The sequence below is a fragment of the Henningerozyma blattae genome, chromosome 1, assembly GCF_000315915.1.
Source record: "Henningerozyma blattae CBS 6284 chromosome 1, complete genome".
NCBI classification, from domain to species: Eukaryota; Fungi; Ascomycota; class Saccharomycetes; order Saccharomycetales; family Saccharomycetaceae; genus Henningerozyma; species Henningerozyma blattae.
Window position 1 is genome coordinate 1,634,436 of NC_020185.1, and position 18,281 is coordinate 1,652,716.

Sequence of the window (18,281 nt, forward strand, 5' to 3'; positions counted from 1 at the left end):
AACACAGGTAAGCATAATCAACGAATGATGAAATAAAATGGGTTGGTTAAAAACTAACGTGCTCCTGGTTAAGTTAAGACAAGAATAATAAAAGAGGAAGAAAAAAAGTTTCAAGCTACTTTTCCTTCAGAATCTTGCTTCAAAGGGTTATCGGGTTTAAACAAACTCGTCTAAATTGCCAAAGAAAAACACGCAGTGACTCCATGTTATCACGTGTTTGTCAGCTGAACATTCTCGGAGTTCCTACCGAAGCGGGGTTATTGTTTTGGGAATGCCGCCATTCCAGTAATCCGGACGCGTCACAAAGTCCAGGTGTCACAATATGGAGGATAATAATGAGATGTAAAATACGAATTTCTTTAGCATTACGATGGATAATGAATGCTTTGCAATTACACTGAATACTGGATTGCAATTACAATTAATAGTGCTTTGCCTGACAAGAGGTAGTAAGTAGAGGATGTTTTGAGTTGGATAAAAGCAAGCTGTAAGAGTGATGGGAAAAGTCTAGTGGTCAAAGAAAGACCCAGCGTATATTTCATTCGATATGCAAGTTGCTATGTTGTGGATCATGGTCTCGTGTTGGTATATCACAGTCCATGCTCATGAGTTTATTATAGATATTAAAAAACCCATTCCGTGGTTTCTAGAATCACATATAAAGCCACATTTGAAGAAGCATATGAGCATAGGATCGATGGATAGTTGGTTAGTAGAGATCCCCACAAACCTCATCGATAAGTTTATGGATCTGTCGCATTATTTGGATATTACCCCCAACGTGGAGGTGATGGCCTTTGAAGATATGCAGATTGATTTCAAAGACAAATATAGAGATGTTAATAAGGATGGAGGCGATTGTGAGGAGGAGAAATGCAATGAAGAAGAAGAAGAAGAGGAGGAATGGTGTGAAGAATATGATGACGGTGATGAAGAAGAAGAGGAGGAAGGAGAATTTGGACACGAAAAGTATTCAACCCAATTCAATGCTCCAAGACATTTATCACGAGCCTCAAGAATCACAAAATTGCCCACTGCCAGTAATTTTACATATAACTATTATTATCCAAGAGATTATCAAGGAGCTAATGTAACTGTTTATGTTTTGGATTCTGGAATACGTATGGATCATCCTGAATTTGAAGGACGGATCCTTGAAGCTTATGATTTTACAGATTCCGGGGTTGGTGATAATTATGGTCATGGTACAAGTGTTGCAGGGATCATTGGATCCAAAACATATGGGGTAGCTAAAAACGTTAATCTCATAGATATAAAAGTTTTGAATAATAAGGGTAAGGGGAATGTTTTCAGTATTTTGCAAGGTTTACAATTCATTACAAAACATTGTGAAGAAAATACAAACGGTAATTGTATCATTAATGCTTCTTTAGGTGCTATCAATATTCAAATATTGAATAAGGCATTTGAAGAAGTTCATAACGCAGGTATACCTGTTATTTGTGCGGCAGGTAATAATGCAGTCAACGCTTGTTGGATTACACCTGCTGGTTCGAAAGGTGTATTCACAGTAGGTTCATTTGATGATAGAGATGATACAATTGCCACTTTCTCCAATTGGGGTCGTTGTGTTGATATGATGGCACCGGGTGTATATGTGAGAACTTTATTATATACAAATCAAAAGGGAAGTAGAGAAAGTTCAGGTACTTCTGTCTCGACACCAATTGTTACGGGTCTAGCGGCTATATTATTGTCTAAGGGAGTCCCCAAGGAAAATCTTTACGATGAGATTAGAAAAATGGGGTCTAGAGATTTATTAAGAAATAAAGAATTTTCAAGGTTACCAGGAACTCCAAATTTAATTGTAAATATAGGTCCCCAAAAGGAAGATGATGTTTATCCAGATGACGCTTACATAGATGAGGAAAGACGTTACACTACACCTGCCACATTTGTCGATACATTAAATCAAAAGAAAAGAATTCATTTTACAGATAATTATGATTTAGTAATGAGTAAATTCAAATTTAAAATGCAAGATTTAAAACTAAATCATTTGAAAAAAATTATAATATAAATTTAAAGTTTCATTTGTCATCGTTTTGTTTTAATTCATATATAGTACAATACATAATAATACTCCTTTCTATTTTTACACATTTTATTTTATTATCAAAATTTTATTATTCGTCAAACTTTTTGTTTCTTAGTAGAAGGTTTTTTAACTTCAGATTCATTCATTGTTTGTCTCTTTAAATTTTGAGATTGGCGTGATTTTTCATCTGCAGCAATCTTTTTTAATTTTTTTCCTCTTTTCGACATTCTTCTAAATAATCAGTAGGATCATTTATTAATTCACCTTTATCATCGATTTGTTCTTTAACATAATTAATCTCTTTAGATGTCTTGCATCGTGTAAATAATTGGAAAAATTTAGATTTACCAGGAACAATTCTAGTCAACATATATTTTGTATTGCCTACATGATTATCAAACTGTTCTGCAATGGAAAGATATTCTTTACATGTTAAAAACCATGGTAATGGAGTTTCATTGAAAACTGATGGGTTAGATTCGGCATTTTCTGCAATCATACCACCTAATTCATTACCAAATCCTAGCTCTTGACGAAGATTTTCAAAATGAGTTCTATTAGATATAGCACCATTCATTATTAGTGATACATTGTTTTTTTTACAAATTTTATTTATTGTCTGTAAATAATCTCTAATTGGTGCTTCTCTATTACGCATAGGAGTTGTACGACAATGAACAGTAAGATTAGCTATCCCAGTTTGACAAATTTTTTCAACTAATTCAATAGTGGATTGTTCATCTTCTAATATTCTAATCTTCACACTGATTGGTTTATTATATGGTTTACCAACTTTTTCAACTAATTCACTTAATATAGAACATAATTTTTCTGGTGTTTTCAATAGAGCTGCACCCATTCCTGAATGGATAGAAAAATGTTTGGGGCAGCCTGCATTAATATCAATACCATCAACTTCATTTATAACTATTTTAGCTGCTTCTACAGCAAGAGTTGGATCTGAAGTACCCATTTGAAAAATCAATTTATTTTTCTCTAACTTTGGATAAGTTCTAAAGACGACTGTAGATGGTTTCTTATCATTAGAAGATGGGATAACAAAATCAATAGTGTTCAATTTCGTATTAGTTTCTTTTTGGCATTGGATTAACTTTTTATCTACTATTTCTGGTGACCAAACAAGATCAGCCCCATGTTTTAATGCTAATAGTCTTGTAGGTAATTCCCCTGCTCGTACCATAGGAGCAAGCACCAGCTTCCCAGCATATGTAACCATTTTATATTGTTAAAAAAAAAAACTTGAATGAGTTAGTTAATGATTTATATACTAAATAATAAGTTTATCGAAGCTTATCAGGTTTGTCTTTTAAAAAAATTTACTAAGTTTTAAAACTTTTCAAGCTCATCGCTTATTAAATTTGATGATTCGCTTTTCTGGAACGTTATAATACAAATACTAGAATGACAGAAAAATACAACCAATTTAGCAGGTAATATGAAAATAAACGTTTGAAAAGAGAAAATTAATTTTTATAGATATAATATGACTATAAACGTTTATTCTATTATTTTTTTAGTTTTATATATAAGCATTTACTTTTAATCGGGACGAGTATAGATAAATCTCAACAAAACTTCAGCAACCAAAATATTTTACATCCACAAATCTTTTCAATGCCCATTGTTTATTACCATCATGGATATCTTTGTTGGATACTAAATGAGCAACAAATATATTAATTTTGTCACCAAATGCATTTAATATCCGTTTAATCCCAACTTCAGTGGCCATATAAAGTACAATGGTGATATTCTCTATTTTAACATCATGATCCAATAATACACGAATTGCCATAATTATTGATGTTCCTGTAATAATCTGTGATTCCATTAAATAAACTTGTTTAAATTGGCTTATGTTAGGTGCTAGATATTCACAATGTAATTGCGGTTCACCAGTTTTAGAATCCGATTGAATCAATATTTTACTTACAGAAATATTTGGGATTGTTTTTTTTAAAGAATGCATAAAGCAATCTCCAGAAGGAATAATATTAACTGCAGTAATTTGATCGAATCTACAAAGAATTTGATCAGCTAGTTGATGGCCATTTTGAGTCTCAATAGATACTTTAGATGTATATGACATATGATCTAATACTTTAGACAATAATATAGATGCAATACGATCAAAATAAAAAATAAAATCTGCACGACTTAAGTTTTTGTTTAATAGCATCGTTTTTAATGATCTAATTTGGTGTCCTTTGTTTAATTGATGCACTACGGGTATTTCATTGATCAATCTAGTATCAGAAAGACCTAAATGAATCAACTCTTTCAAATGTTGTTTTGATTTTAATTCCAGCTTAGTTTTTATATGAGTAATTAGTAAATTAACTGCTACTGTATTGTCCCCAGTTGATGGTATTATAACATCTGCATTGTGTAAAGTTTGTCTTACATATTTTATAGTGTTTGGTCTTACAAATTTTTGCCAAGAGATCAAACAGCCTTCTAAGTCTCTACCCCTTGAAATAATGTCTCTTGTTAATCTTCTTGCTAAACAAACATCAAGATCGGCATCTACATATATTTTCAAATCCATAAGGTCTAGCAATCTTCTATCAAAAAGACCATAAATACCTTCTATCACAATAACACTTGCAGCATATATCGTGATGCTTTGGTCTGGAACACGGTTATGTTCAACAAAATTATATTTGGGTATAACTGTTTTACGCCCCTCTTTCAGATTTAAAAGGCATTCATATGCTAAATCCAAATCAATGGCAGCAGGATCATCAAAATCAAAATTGTTATTAAATGCTAGTTGACGTTCTTCTGGAGATAAAGGGTTATAGAAATTATCTAATGAAATAAGTACAGTCCAAGGTACATTTATTGATGACACAATTTTTGCAGCAACACTAGTTTTACCAGAACCAGAAGCTCCTCCAATTCCAATAATGTAAGGCTTGGTCCAAGGAGGCATATATTTAGACTCCACAGATTCGGTTAAAGAACTTTCTGAAGTATTTGTGGTGTCTATGCTATCTGTGTCAAGGTCATTGGTTGAACTCTCCTGAGAGGAGATAGTAGAGATTGGGTAATCATCGTCCATTGGCATTATTGACATATGAAGTCTTGATATAGCCCTTTTACCAATAAATTCTCAATAAACACACCACTACTACTTCTCAAAATTGTTTTAGACAAGGTTATCAATTGTAGCAACATCCTTAATCTCGAATAAAATTATTATAGAATTAAAAAATACTAGCAGTAACATCTTTTTCTTAAAAAAATCACTATAACCAAAAAAGATTCAAAACGAAATTTTTCCTAAGTTGTTTTAAAGTTCCGGAATAATAATAAAACTATAATTGGAAAAAATAACGTTTAGTCTGATGAGTATCGTAATAAAGTAGTGAGACTAAGAGAATGTGGGAATATCGAATTTAAAGAGAATCTAGAAAACTCAGAAATAAACCAAAAAAAAAAAAGAAAAGAAGGAAAAAGAGATATAGAAATGTCTGATAACATACAATCAGGTGTGGGTAAGAGAAGGGTAAAGCGAAATTATGCAACTATTGATGATGATAATAACCAAAACTTTGAATTAAATGCAAAAGATAAAGAGGTTACATCTGAGAAATCTGAATCTAGTGGAGAAAAGGTTGGCAATCTTATTGAAAGGACATCTTCTAACGGTGAACAAAATAAATATCCAGATACCAAAAAATTCAAAGAGGAAACCAAAAATACGGCTAACAGGGATGAGTTAAAAAGATTTCCCCGTTATAATTACTTTAGTAAAAGAGAAAAAATTAAATTAGATAGAACTACTAAAGAGTTGGAACTTCTTGAAGCTGATGCTGAAAAATATGGATTATCTAATTTGACAAAAACTGAGCAAGAATCTATCATCACTAAAAGGGAAATCATTAATATATTGAAACAAAAGCTTGAGTCAATTTCCAGCCAGAATTCATTTCATTTATATGATGCTTCTTCCACACAATATCATAATAATGTACATGAAAAAAATGGATATCACAAAGATAGTAAGAAGAGTAGACAGCGGCAGTGGGAAGAAAGGCAACTATCATATGCAATTAATCACAATGAACCAAATAGTGAAGATATAATAATTCCTGGAACAAAGCATTATGATTTTGTATTTGATGAAGAAGCTATGATAGATTATACAGATGATGCAACAGATGTGATTAATGAAGATGAAGTAGGAAAAAACGATTATGATCAAAGATTATTAAAGGCTTTGCAGGATGAAAAGGAAAAAGTGTTGACTATAAGTGAAACAAGAAAAAAATTACCTGTTTATCAATATAGAGAAGATTTATTAAAAGCTATTCATGATAACCAGATTTTAATAGTAGTTGGTGAAACTGGTTCTGGTAAGACCACCCAATTACCACAATATTTAGTAGAAGATGGATTTTGCCAAAATGGTAAATTTCAAATTGCAGTTACTCAACCCCGTAGAGTAGCAGCAACCTCTGTAGCATCAAGAGTTGCAGATGAAATGAATGTTATCCTCGGACAAGAAGTAGGGTATTCAATTCGTTTTGATGAAAAGACTACTCCAGATAAGACAATTCTTAAATATATGACTGATGGTATGTTACTACGTGAATTTTTGATTGACCCTCATCTCAGTAAATATTCGTGTATAATGATTGATGAAGCGCATGAACGTACATTAGCTACTGATATTCTTCTTGGGTTATTAAAAGATTTAACAACAAGAAGGAAAGATCTTCGTATTTTAATATCGTCAGCTACTATGAACGCCACCAAATTTTCTGAATTTTTTTTCAATTGCCCAATTTTCAATGTACCAGGTAGGAGATTTCCAGTAGATATTCATTATACTTGTCAACCAGAATCAAATTATTTAAATGCCTGTATTACTACAATATTTCAAATCCATACTACACAACCGCTGCCCGGTGATATATTGGTATTTTTAACGGGCCAAGAAGAAATTGAAAAGGCTCAAGAAAATATTGAAAATATTGTTGACAAGTTAGGAAATAATATTGAACCAATTTTTGTAAGACCAATTTATGCAAATTTGCCACAAGAACAGCAAGAATTGATATTTCAAAAAACTCCGAAGAATTGTCGAAAAGTTGTATTAGCCACCAATATTGCAGAAACTTCTCTAACTATCGATGGTATTAAGTTTGTCATTGATTCGGGATATGTAAAAGAAAATTCATTTATTCCATCTACTGGTATGTCCCAATTACTTACAGTACCTTGTTCAAGAGCCTCTGTAGATCAAAGAGCTGGTCGTGCTGGTAGAGTGGGTCCAGGTAAATGTTTTAGAATATTTACTAAATGGTCATATTATAATGAATTAGAGATGATGCCAAAGCCGGAAATCGTACGTACTAATCTTTCTCACACAGTACTATTACTGCTTTCCCTAGGTGTTACAGATTTGATAAATTTTCCATTGTTGGACAAACCAACTATCACTGCATTAAAAAAATCGTTGGAGCAATTATATTCATTGGGTGCATTGAATAGTAAAGGTTCCATCACACAGTTAGGTCGTATGATGTGTGATTTCCCCTGTGAGCCTCAATATAGTAAAGTAATAAATAGTGCAGCTACTCATGAACAATGTAAAGGTGCATTAGATGAATGTGTCACAGTTGTATCAATGCTTCATGAAACGACCTCATTATTTATAGGAAAGAAAAATAATAATCCGAACTCGGTTGCAGTAAAAGGTGAATTGGAAAGTGATCATATGATGTATTTAAAAATATACAATGAATGGGTGCATAATAATTATTCGAAAATATGGTGCCATGATCATCATTTCCAACACAAAACACTCTTGAGAGTCCGTAACATTCGCCAACAGCTAATGAATACATGTAAAAAGTTGGGTTTAGTGTCTAAAAACGAAATTGCTCTTCGTGAAAGTGCAAACGAAATCATGAATACTCTTGAAACAAGAGTTGCCAAGGCTTTCATATCAGGGTTCTCAATGAACATCGCAGAACTTGGTTCCAATGGAAGTTACCACATAGTTGGAGCAGTTTCTAGTAGCGGTGGAATCGATGTAGTTATCCATCCCTCCAGTGTAGTGTCTCGAAATTTAAGAGAGAGCGGTAAAAAGCCATATAAGCATATCTTATACCAACAATTGATGTACACATCAAGAGAATTTATTAAAGATTGTTTGCCAATTAATAATGTGTCTTTAATCAAGGAAATGGCTCCTCAGTTATATAAACGGTTAAATAATGTTTAAGTTAGGACAGCAACACCTGTGCATCTTACATTTTTGCCCGGTAATTAAGTAGTGTTTATCCGGTGATAAGAAAGCATTAATCTTAAGAACAATGTTTACTTGCAAGATATCTTGGAAATCCAAACATCGTGTTAGGCATACTCAATGGTCTTCTTATACCATCTAGCACGATATCATCTTTCAATTGATGTTCTTTTAGTTATCGCCTACTAATTTTTCAAAGATCTTCTCGGAACTTAAAACCGGTCAAACAAAATAATGGAGCTAATTTGTCATCTCAGATTGAGTTTTTTATATAGAGATTCAAGATCGCAAAATGTATTTAAGGTTGCCTTGGAATAACTTCAAGGGTACCAAAAGGTCATTGTGTTTTGCTACACAAAGAATTAATACTACCGTAAACAGATATTTAACTACTACTACCACACTCAGAATGACTACGTATTTCCCAACAAAGATCACATCTGCAAAGGACATGCTTGTAAATCACACCTGTCTTCGTGTAAAGGATGCTGCTAGATCGGTTAAGTTTTACGAAGAGACTTTTGGTATGAAAATGTACTTGAAGAAGGATTTCCCAGAAGCTAAATTCTCCTTGTACTTTTTATCATTCCCTAAGGAATATGCTAAGACTTCTAAGGGTGATCCAGATGTTTTTGGTAGTAGCGGTATCTTAGAATTAACACATAACTGGGGTACTGAAAATGATGCTGACTACAAAATCAATAACGGTAACACTGAACCTCATCGTGGATTTGGACATATCTGTGTTTCCGTAGCAGATGTTAAAAAGTATTGTGAACAACTAGAGGCTAAGAATGTTGCTTTCAAGAAAAGATTAACAGATGGTACGATGAAAGAGATTGCTTTTGTCTTGGACCCTGATAATTATTGGATTGAAGTGATTCAGTATATTAAGAAGGAATCAGAATCACCAAAAGCTGATATTGGACCAATCTTAAACCATACCATGTATCGTATTAAGGATCCAAAACCAACTTTGGAATTTTATCAAAATGTCCTAGGTATGAAACTGTTAATAGCAGACGATCATCCAAATGGTAAGTTTACCAACTATTTCTTAGCTTACGGTATTGAAAACAATAGCTCTCGTAGGTCTGGTGAAGGTGTTGTAGAATTATGTCATAATTGGGGTACTGAAGATGATAAGGATTTCAAATATCACACTGGTAATACACAGCCACAAGGCTATGGGCACATTTGTGTAAGTACCCCTAATCCAGAAGCTCTATGTAAAGAGATTGAGTCTGTTTATGGGGATAAAATTCAATGGGCTCCAAAATGGAATCAAGGAAAGATGAAACAAATTGCTTTTATCAAAGACCCTGATGGATACTCAGTTGAAATTATTAAGCGTGGATTTGCTTTATAATCCAAATGAGATATGATACGTAATAATTATTTTACATACTTATTTATTTGTATACCTATGTTCATTTGTTTTCTAACAACTTGATGTAATATGTATGGTTGTGTTTTTTTCTATAATTTAGTAAGCTTCGCATATCATTTTAGGATTTGCATTTTGGGAAAAAAAGTAGATAAGGACCTATTTCCAAACCTTATTAAAGAATGTTACTTCAAAATTATAATTTTATAATAGAATCAAAGCCATAAATCAATAATCTCAATATATATCTAACAGCAGTAAATGCAATTTAGATGATCGAATCGAACGAGACTAGATCTTCGAAACAGTCACTTTCAACTAGCAAAAATTCACAAATAAGCTCATCTCCCAAGGAATCTCTGTCAACAAATAATGAGAAACTATGGAGAAAAAAGTTGCCACTGAAGTTGTTAATGAAATCAAGAAAGAAAAGGACTTCCATTAGCAGTAATTCCGATATATCTTCTCCCTCATCCCCAAAAGCTTTATCGGACTCTACACCTGTGTCAAGGACAAAAGGTGAATCTAAATCGAAAGGTACCTTCGATTCTGCCACTAAAAAGGTTAATAAAAGGTTATCTGCTCAACGAGTTACATTATTTAAATATAGTAACGTTCAAGTATTAAACTGGTCTCACTCAGATCATGATATCAGAAGAATATCTACATCATCGAGCACTTCCACATTAGTTAACACAGACAATACAAATGGGTCATCACCATGTAGTCATTCTTCTGCAATGAGAACTTCGAAATTAATTGTTAATGGTCCAATAGAGCTATATCAGATTAAAACTCCAAATGCAACTACTAATGGATTTTCTCAGATTATGAATTATTTATCCCTTGGGAAGCATGGAATTATAATTCATCCTATATTACCAAAACTTCAAATTATTCAATTGGATAATGCTACTAAGGATTTTGTAGTTTTGTTATTTAATCCCAAAAGATACTGGAAAATTGAATTTTTAAAAAAATCACCTAACCAAAGTACTGAAGAATTAGCTGAGATAATTTTTGATTTTGAAAAAACAGTATCAAAAATTTGCAGATTTTCTAAAGAGGGTGAGACTTTTTCTGAAGAATTTGAAGAGATTAGAAGAATACTTCAGCCTCAGCCTATTTCAGAAGTTACTAGTGATTCAATTTCTATAAATGAGATAGATAAATTAGATTATTTATTAATTTCTCAAGATGTAAGTCATGATAATGGCACTGCTTTCTCAGATGAAGATGATGCTGTTATCTCAGGGAACTTAGTAAACTCTGAAGTGATTACTTCAATCCCTTCAATTCCTTTACCTTACTCAGAAATTGATCCATCTAATATTCCTATCAATAATGCCTTTAAATTGGCTTTAAGGCAAACTTCTTTACTTAATACTCATCAGCGACGCAAATCATTATCTAGCATCTTTGAATGTAATTCTAGTGTAGATAAGCTAGCAAAGCGATTAAGTATCTATAGCATTAATGATGTATGACAACGTATCGAGTATTTTTACACTTAACTATTAATATATTATTTGGATCCTGGAAGTTGAGATATATATTATGTCCTTATATTATATGAGATCAAATATAAAAATTAACCAAGATAATCAAAACTTTTTGTTTTGGATTAAGTTCTTAATCATATCCTTAGCTGTCAAGTATGTCGTTCTATATAAAGTGTACACGTCTAAGGTGCTTGAGAAAGTATCTAAGAAGCCAAATGGTAGCATACATGGAATCCAACCTTGAGCTAATTCTAAGGCAAATGATCCACCAGGCATGCTGTATTGCTTTGCATAACCTTTTTGCAAGTGATGTGTCATACCTGGTTCGTATACTTCTGGAGTTAATGCAAATGGTAATGATGCAATTTCCTTACCATGTAAGATGGTGAAATAATCATCCGCAAAATGAACACCTGTATGCCCTTCTGTACCAACAGCAGTACCAAAAAAGATAACATATTCAGAAATTGACGCATGTAAAATAATCATTTGACCCATAGCCCCACCTGCATTGTTGAATACCCAATCTTCATTGTTATATTTATTGATATATTCTTCACCATAATGAGTAGCCAATTCATCTCTTAATTCTCTAAGCAACTTTTCTGTAGAGAAATCAGCTGATGTTGCGTCATGTCTGGCAATGACTCTGTTTGAAATCTCATTCAAAGTTTGGGGGTCAAATATGTAATTTTTAGGTAGCCATGTAGTGAATAAATTATTCATACTATATAGTATTAAACCTAAAATGATGGATAAATATAGGCACTTCATAATTTTATTTGTCACCGTAGATGTATGCTCTAATAAATTTTGACTTAGAATGAAGACAGTTCCAAAAAAATTACTTTATCTGAATACGTTTTCTATTAATGCATTATACAACATTCATTAATATACTTATACATATATTTATTTATTTATTTATTTTTTATTTTTTATTTTAACTTCTACATATCTGATCATAAATTACTAGGATAACTTTTCGGGTTTAAAATTCTAAACGATAGTGTGCTCCACGAAACCGAGCTAAACGATGATGAATAGTATATTATGAAGCAAAATAGAAACCCTTTTACGATAAAAATAAGCAAAAAAAATAAAGCAAAAAAACAAAAGATAAATTATTAGTTCTATAAGAAGAAATTATGATAAAGTATATACGTGTATCTAAGGGAAAGTAAATGTGGTATATAGATGGCAGGTATACTACAAATAGTATGGATAATAAGATGTGTTAATTGTAGTGATTGAGCACACAAATTGAATGATAATGATAAACAAAAAAAACGATTTAAGTAGTAGAAACTTAAGTTGAGTCTCTGGAAACATGTCTTCTGAAATACCAATTGATAAACGATTTGACACCTTCTCTAACTTTTCTGTAATCTTTTTGTTTAAGCCTCTGATGACTGAGTTATTTAGGTTCTCGATTTCACTTGGTGTGACGTCATGTAGCTCTTTAATAACACCTTCATTGACCCAACTTATACAAACAGAGGGATCATTGTTGTTTAGCTCTGTAGCTAAGCGGAAGGATTTAACTAAACAACTTACTGCATCAGATTGAGCATTGACATGAAAATTTGTCAATAATCCTTGGAATAATGTTTTAGTTAAATTCAAACCTCTCATTACGATAAGCTTTTGTAAGATTTGTTCTCTCCACGATTGAGGTACAACTTCAATAGTTAGTGTGGAAATTGGTGGAGTTTTAAATCCCCATGAAATAATATCGTCCATGAACCTCAGTATAAACAAATAGGAGTCAAAGTTTTCTAAGTGAGTTACACTACCCAATGCAATATCAAATATATTCGTTAATAAGATTGAATCATTCGAATTGATGAATTCGCCAGGGTAAAACATCAGAAGATCGGAGCACATTGCAAAAAAGTCCATTATCATTTCATAAAAGTTGTTTAGCTCACTCTTTTGTATTTTTTCGAAATTTATTAAAAATGTATTACATTGTGAAAGAGAAAATTCCCAAACTGCATTTCTGATTTCTTTTGATATTGGTAATGACTCTTCATCACCATAGCATGCAATTAGTGAGCCAGAGCACCATAAAAATGAACCAAACCCAGTCTGCGAATAGCCTTCTACTAAAAATTCCATAATAGATGGTAAGATATTTTGAATGTAAACATGATATTTTTCAATAAGTCTGCGCAGCAATTTGGTAGACCTTTCTAATATGGTCTCATTTGCTTGTCCATTTAAATCAACCAATAATGTTTTTAAAGTTGACCAAATAAATTCAATTTGGGGTAGAATGGGTTCATCTAGATTAACCGTAAAATCATTCTTGGGTTTCAAATCTTCGAATAACGCAAATATTAAATCAATCTTATCAGCGATTTTGTGGGCAATGTTATTATCCTGGCTATTATCGGACCAATCTTTTGTTAAACTATTTAAATTTTTTAATATGTTATCTATCAGTTTTTGAAAATAGCTCGGTAATAATTCAGTAGACTGCTTTTGTAAGACAGAACTTAATCCTTGGCATAGCTCGAAGTTTGATTCGATATCAATAATATTTTCTACATTAAAATAAAAATCAATAAGCTGTGATAAATAGTTAATCAAAAGAGAAGAACAGTCGGTGCAAAAATACATCAAAGAGTGTGACGATGCGATCATTAACTCTTTATCATTGTTGAATTCCGAAAAATTTTGGAAAATGTAATTTAATTGTAATTCTAATAGCTCAGGATGTTTAGCTGCCCATTCGGTGTATCTTCCTAGAACTAATGTTGTTGCATATCTGATTTTGGGGTGGATTAGTGGTGATTGAGTCTTATCGCTAACAGTAGTTGTAGCATTGCAAATAAGATACAGAATCTTGGGAATCAGATTATTTTCTGATAATGAGACTTCTTGTGCCATAGTTCTTAATGAAAATAGTGGAGCCTCGAAATATTGCCAATTAGAGTTACTTTTTGAATTATCATTCAATCTCATGAATGGTTGATTTAGAGCATTAGCTGTTCCCACAACTGCTGTGCAATCCTTTAGTACATCACCCATAGAATATCTGAAATCTTTAAACTTGTCTTCTTCCTCTAGAGTAGAAAAACTATCAAGAGGATATTGTAAATGATTAATAATGCCATTGATTAATGAGATAAAAGTTGGAGTATATGCTGTTTTTGAGGCGCTATATCTTGGTAATACTAAGCTTTGTTTCAAAGAAAACCAAAATGGAAACGTATATGAAACGATATCCAAGTCTTGCACTTTGCATGTTAACATTAAAACTATTGTAACTAATTGCTGATATATTTCTGGAGATTTGGCAATAAAAATGGCCCATGCTTCAGCTGCTTCTACAAATATTCTTGTAAAATTGCCAATAATGTCATCATCAATAACGTCCGGTAACGTTATTGAATCCGTTGATAATAATGTTGGTAAAATAGAATTCTGTAATGCTACTAAATTTTCATATAATGGCATTATTAGCTGTTCATTTTGGACTTCTCTTGTTTCTCTTAATATATTACAAAGGCAGTCAGTAGCAGCATCCAAAATATTTGAATCCTCTAAAGCGCTTGCTTGTGATAGAGTGGTAAACAGTAATGATAATAGAGATTGTAATGATAGTAGTGTATCTATTTCGAATTCAAAAGACCATGAAGCAAAGCATTTAAATATTTGATCTAAAGACAAGCCATTACTTGTTAGCGATTCGATTGTGGAAAGTAAAAAGTGTAGTACGTCATTGGATATCATTGTGACTAGTTCATTTATTCTAGAGTCGAATTCAGCCTGTGTTAAAGGGTAAGATCCCAAGTCTAAAGTTTCTTCTGGTAAAATTTTCAGAAAGCTTAGAAGAATTGAGGGATATGGATTTAGTATAGAAATGATTTCTTGCATTGGATTTTTCCAATCAATAAATTGAATAGCCAGTCTAGCCAACGCAACATTCAATTGAACCAAAATTAATTTAGTACTATGATCTGTATTATTGCCGTATGAAATTATGATATTCAAAAGGTTGTCCTTAAAAGAGGTAATATTGTTACTATCTGTCAATTGAGATAAATCATATGTTACTTTATTTCTTAAGGTTTGGGAAGCAAACATCTTTAAATCGGTTTGTTGAGATAATGTTGTGTCAAGCAAAATATTAATGCAAATCTTCCATGCATCCATAGACTTTTGAAAATCTTCAAGTAAATTTAATGAAATATTTTTCTCCTGCTGCGAGATGGAAGATGATATAGCAGTCAAAGCATTCTGAATATCAATCAACTGATATGACATTGTCTGTAGAAAGATAAGCCTTTGGGTATTTGACTCGAAGCAAAAAAAGAATTCTTGTGTGTATTAATTAAGAACAGAATGCACTTGTTTTTTAGCTTGTTATCCTAATTTAACCTACGTTTGAAATTTTAGCATCATTATTTTCCATCTAATGACATTTTCACCGAAACCAAAAAGATGCGACTTTCTCCATTTATAAAACAAATAATTAATTGAAGCTGTAAACTAAATTAATCATGAAAATTAGTGAAACTTGATTGAAATTTTTTCCAGTGATTTTTAAATTAAAATTTCTATACCACTTACAAATAGATTCCAAGCTATAAGTTATAATGGGGAAAGGAATCGCTAATCATGGCTTCAAAAGTGGGTTACTTCCCAAGACAAGACCAATTCTAAAGGGGCCCACCCTAAGACAAAAACAGTTGGTAGATAAATTCACCAAGATAACCGCCAAAAAGCAGGAGACCCAGAATGTAGGCTATGCTGATGGAATCAAGGAACCTCGTGGATCTAGAAGAGTCCAGCCAAGCACAGAGTATATCGATGTGGAAAAATTCATTTTGAAAACCGTACCAAAACCAAAGGACGAAAGTAGTTTGGATAGCAAAAATCCTAAAGATGTTAAAGCAAGGACACGTAGAACTTACTTGGAAAATGCTATTCGAAACGCTGAAACTACCGCCTTATATAAAGAAAACTTACAACACGAAAAGAGTTTGTTGGAAGAGGCAGAATCTATCATCACAAAAGAGGATGAACCAGACCAATCATTATTAACTGTTCCAACTATTGAAGGACTTTTGAATCTTCCCTTAATGAGAAAACGTACTGACGAAGAAAAAAAAATGTTAGATATGAAAAGAAAGTATAACCGTGAAACAATGGAATTTAGAAGTAAAGAGCACCGTTTAGAAAAGCTATTACAACTTTATCATGCCTCTGAAAATTTTATTGTAACAGAGGAACAGTTAAATAAGCATATTGATAAGGTTTTCCAAATGGATGACTTTAAGAGAAGCTCGACAATTTCTATTTACTCGCATGGAGATAAGGCTGAAACAAATCTTGAGTCTTCCTTATCTGATGCTTTATTTGGTACGTTAGGTAATGGCAGATACGTTGGCTTACCAATAGTTAAGGACTATATTCAAAATTCAACAGGAAAAAAACTTTAAATAGTTTCTTCGTAGCAAATTTATGAATTTACACATTTGTTTAAATATTCTGCATCTATAAATTATCTGCTTCATAGTTACTACCATTCTAGTACTTATTAGATATTATTAAGTAATTTTATTTCACCTGTACATACCTACACAACTAAATTAATTAATCATTTAAAAACATCTATTGTTTCTAATTAGTATACAAATTTGTTTGGCAACTATTGTTTATCATTGCAAGCTCCGATATTAATCAACCGATGTTATTAGAGTGATGTTATCGCCCTTCAATAGAATTTGACCCAGCTTTTTACCATTTTCAATTTGTTCAACCCCTGTCACATTATCTATTGGTATCTCAATAGCATTATCAATAACTAAATTCATAAATTCATCAAAACCTGATATTTTTCCTTGGATTCTGGAATGAGTATTTTCATATAGCCATACTTTAATAGTGGATTGTTTCTCTAAATAATTAAATATTAAATTAATTGGAGGTATTAGTGGCTGCCTGGTAGACATGATTTCTATATTTTCTTAATTTAATCGTATTGCCTACTGGACCCTCTAATATTCCTTTTAAAGATCAATTTTTTAACAATTCCTTCTATTATTTTTCTAATTTGCTAAAGGCGGATTCAGATATTCGAAGTTAAAAAGCTTATCAATTTCAATACTTTAAGATAAAAACAAAAGTTATCACGAAGAAAATCAATTACTGTGTTAATATTTATCAGTTACCACATCAATTATGTATGAGCTATTAATAAAATATATGCCAAATTAACTGCCTCAAGTGATTTATTTTTTCATAAGCAGTTAATTAGCAGTAAAAATTATAAAGCAGGCCATATATAATCTGGTGACTTCAGTCTAGATATTGTATTGGATTAAGCATATACATGATACAAGCAAAATATTAAATACTTTACTTACAGTAGTTTATTATTATTGGCTTGGTTTTTCCGGGAAAGTATTTGAATCATGGCTTTGTATCAATTTTTGTTAAGACGTATTATTCTACAAAGATTAAAAAACTTACTCGTTATTATTGCTATTTGTAAGATGTTCAGTATGTGTATCATACAAATATGGATAGCCTTATTACATGCCTCGTGTTAAGAAAATTATCCTCAGAGCTTAACATTGTATAACTTTAAAAATGTAAAAGCTTGCTATCGATTCACAATTTAGTAACTTATGTAATTTGTCTCTATTCACTGTATCATCTGATGATGCTAAACGATGAGTTATTAACGCTAAATCCCCAAAAATATTAAAAGATATTTAATAAATAATTGCTTTAGCTATATCAGTTTAACTTACCACTATAGATACCATTGTACCAACATTTAGGACAAAGAATTTTGCAAGATAATTTATAAGAAGAGATCTAAACTAAATGTTCGTAGGAAATTTTTGTCTACTAAATTTATCACTTCGTCTGTAAGTTATGAGAGTTTGGACTACAATAAATATATATTTTGCAGTTAGAGGGTCCCCTCTCGCAGAATTTAGCATACTGGCTACTATTTTATTGTAATGATTGACTGTTTATGTAGTTAATAATTAATAATGCTAGAATATATCTTCCTATCGTCCTTCG

The 18,281-nt window shown here is 31.9% G+C and overlaps 10 protein-coding genes across 10 annotated transcripts; 5 read left to right on the plus strand and 5 right to left on the minus strand.

Moving 5' to 3' along the window:
* Positions 1–547: 547 nt before the first annotated feature.
* Positions 548–2,041, plus strand: TBLA0A06700 (S8 family peptidase; the record flags this gene model as incomplete). Its single annotated transcript, XM_004177933.1, has 1 exon — positions 548–2,041. One exon carries the CDS (start codon positions 548–550, stop codon positions 2,039–2,041), a length of 1,494 nt encoding a protein of 497 aa, XP_004177981.1.
* Positions 2,042–2,261: 220 nt separating this feature from the next.
* SMM1 (tRNA-dihydrouridine(20) synthase (NAD(+))) lies at positions 2,262–3,296 on the minus strand (the record flags this gene model as incomplete). The annotated part of the gene is made up of 1 exon (XM_004177934.1): positions 2,262–3,296. The coding sequence occupies one exon, from the start codon at positions 3,294–3,296 to the stop codon at positions 2,262–2,264; it is 1,035 nt and encodes a 344-aa protein (XP_004177982.1).
* Positions 3,297–3,656: 360 nt separating this feature from the next.
* URK1 (uridine kinase URK1) lies at positions 3,657–5,159 on the minus strand (the record flags this gene model as incomplete). The annotated part of the gene is made up of 1 exon (XM_004177935.1): positions 3,657–5,159. One exon carries the CDS (start codon positions 5,157–5,159, stop codon positions 3,657–3,659), a length of 1,503 nt encoding a protein of 500 aa, XP_004177983.1.
* Positions 5,160–5,552: 393 nt separating this feature from the next.
* Positions 5,553–8,318, plus strand: PRP2 (DEAH-box RNA-dependent ATPase PRP2; the record flags this gene model as incomplete). Its single annotated transcript, XM_004177936.1, has 1 exon — positions 5,553–8,318. The coding sequence occupies one exon, from the start codon at positions 5,553–5,555 to the stop codon at positions 8,316–8,318; it is 2,766 nt and encodes a 921-aa protein (XP_004177984.1).
* Positions 8,319–8,751: 433 nt separating this feature from the next.
* GLO1 (lactoylglutathione lyase GLO1) lies at positions 8,752–9,711 on the plus strand (the record flags this gene model as incomplete). Its single annotated transcript, XM_004177937.1, has 1 exon — positions 8,752–9,711. One exon carries the CDS (start codon positions 8,752–8,754, stop codon positions 9,709–9,711), a length of 960 nt encoding a protein of 319 aa, XP_004177985.1.
* Positions 9,712–10,001: 290 nt separating this feature from the next.
* On the plus strand, positions 10,002–11,216 carry INP1 (Inp1p; the record flags this gene model as incomplete). Its single annotated transcript, XM_004177938.1, has 1 exon — positions 10,002–11,216. One exon carries the CDS (start codon positions 10,002–10,004, stop codon positions 11,214–11,216), a length of 1,215 nt encoding a protein of 404 aa, XP_004177986.1.
* Positions 11,217–11,333: 117 nt separating this feature from the next.
* Positions 11,334–12,005, minus strand: ERG2 (C-8 sterol isomerase ERG2; the record flags this gene model as incomplete). The annotated part of the gene is made up of 1 exon (XM_004177939.1): positions 11,334–12,005. The coding sequence occupies one exon, from the start codon at positions 12,003–12,005 to the stop codon at positions 11,334–11,336; it is 672 nt and encodes a 223-aa protein (XP_004177987.1).
* Positions 12,006–12,440: 435 nt separating this feature from the next.
* On the minus strand, positions 12,441–15,506 carry MTR10 (mRNA transport regulator MTR10; the record flags this gene model as incomplete). Its single annotated transcript, XM_004177940.1, has 1 exon — positions 12,441–15,506. The coding sequence occupies one exon, from the start codon at positions 15,504–15,506 to the stop codon at positions 12,441–12,443; it is 3,066 nt and encodes a 1,021-aa protein (XP_004177988.1).
* Positions 15,507–15,838: 332 nt separating this feature from the next.
* On the plus strand, positions 15,839–16,684 carry PET123 (mitochondrial 37S ribosomal protein mS26 PET123; the record flags this gene model as incomplete). The annotated part of the gene is made up of 1 exon (XM_004177941.1): positions 15,839–16,684. The coding sequence occupies one exon, from the start codon at positions 15,839–15,841 to the stop codon at positions 16,682–16,684; it is 846 nt and encodes a 281-aa protein (XP_004177989.1).
* Positions 16,685–16,921: 237 nt separating this feature from the next.
* SME1 (mRNA splicing protein SME1) lies at positions 16,922–17,197 on the minus strand (the record flags this gene model as incomplete). The annotated part of the gene is made up of 1 exon (XM_004177942.1): positions 16,922–17,197. One exon carries the CDS (start codon positions 17,195–17,197, stop codon positions 16,922–16,924), a length of 276 nt encoding a protein of 91 aa, XP_004177990.1.
* Between the last annotated feature and the right edge of the window lie 1,084 nt (positions 17,198–18,281).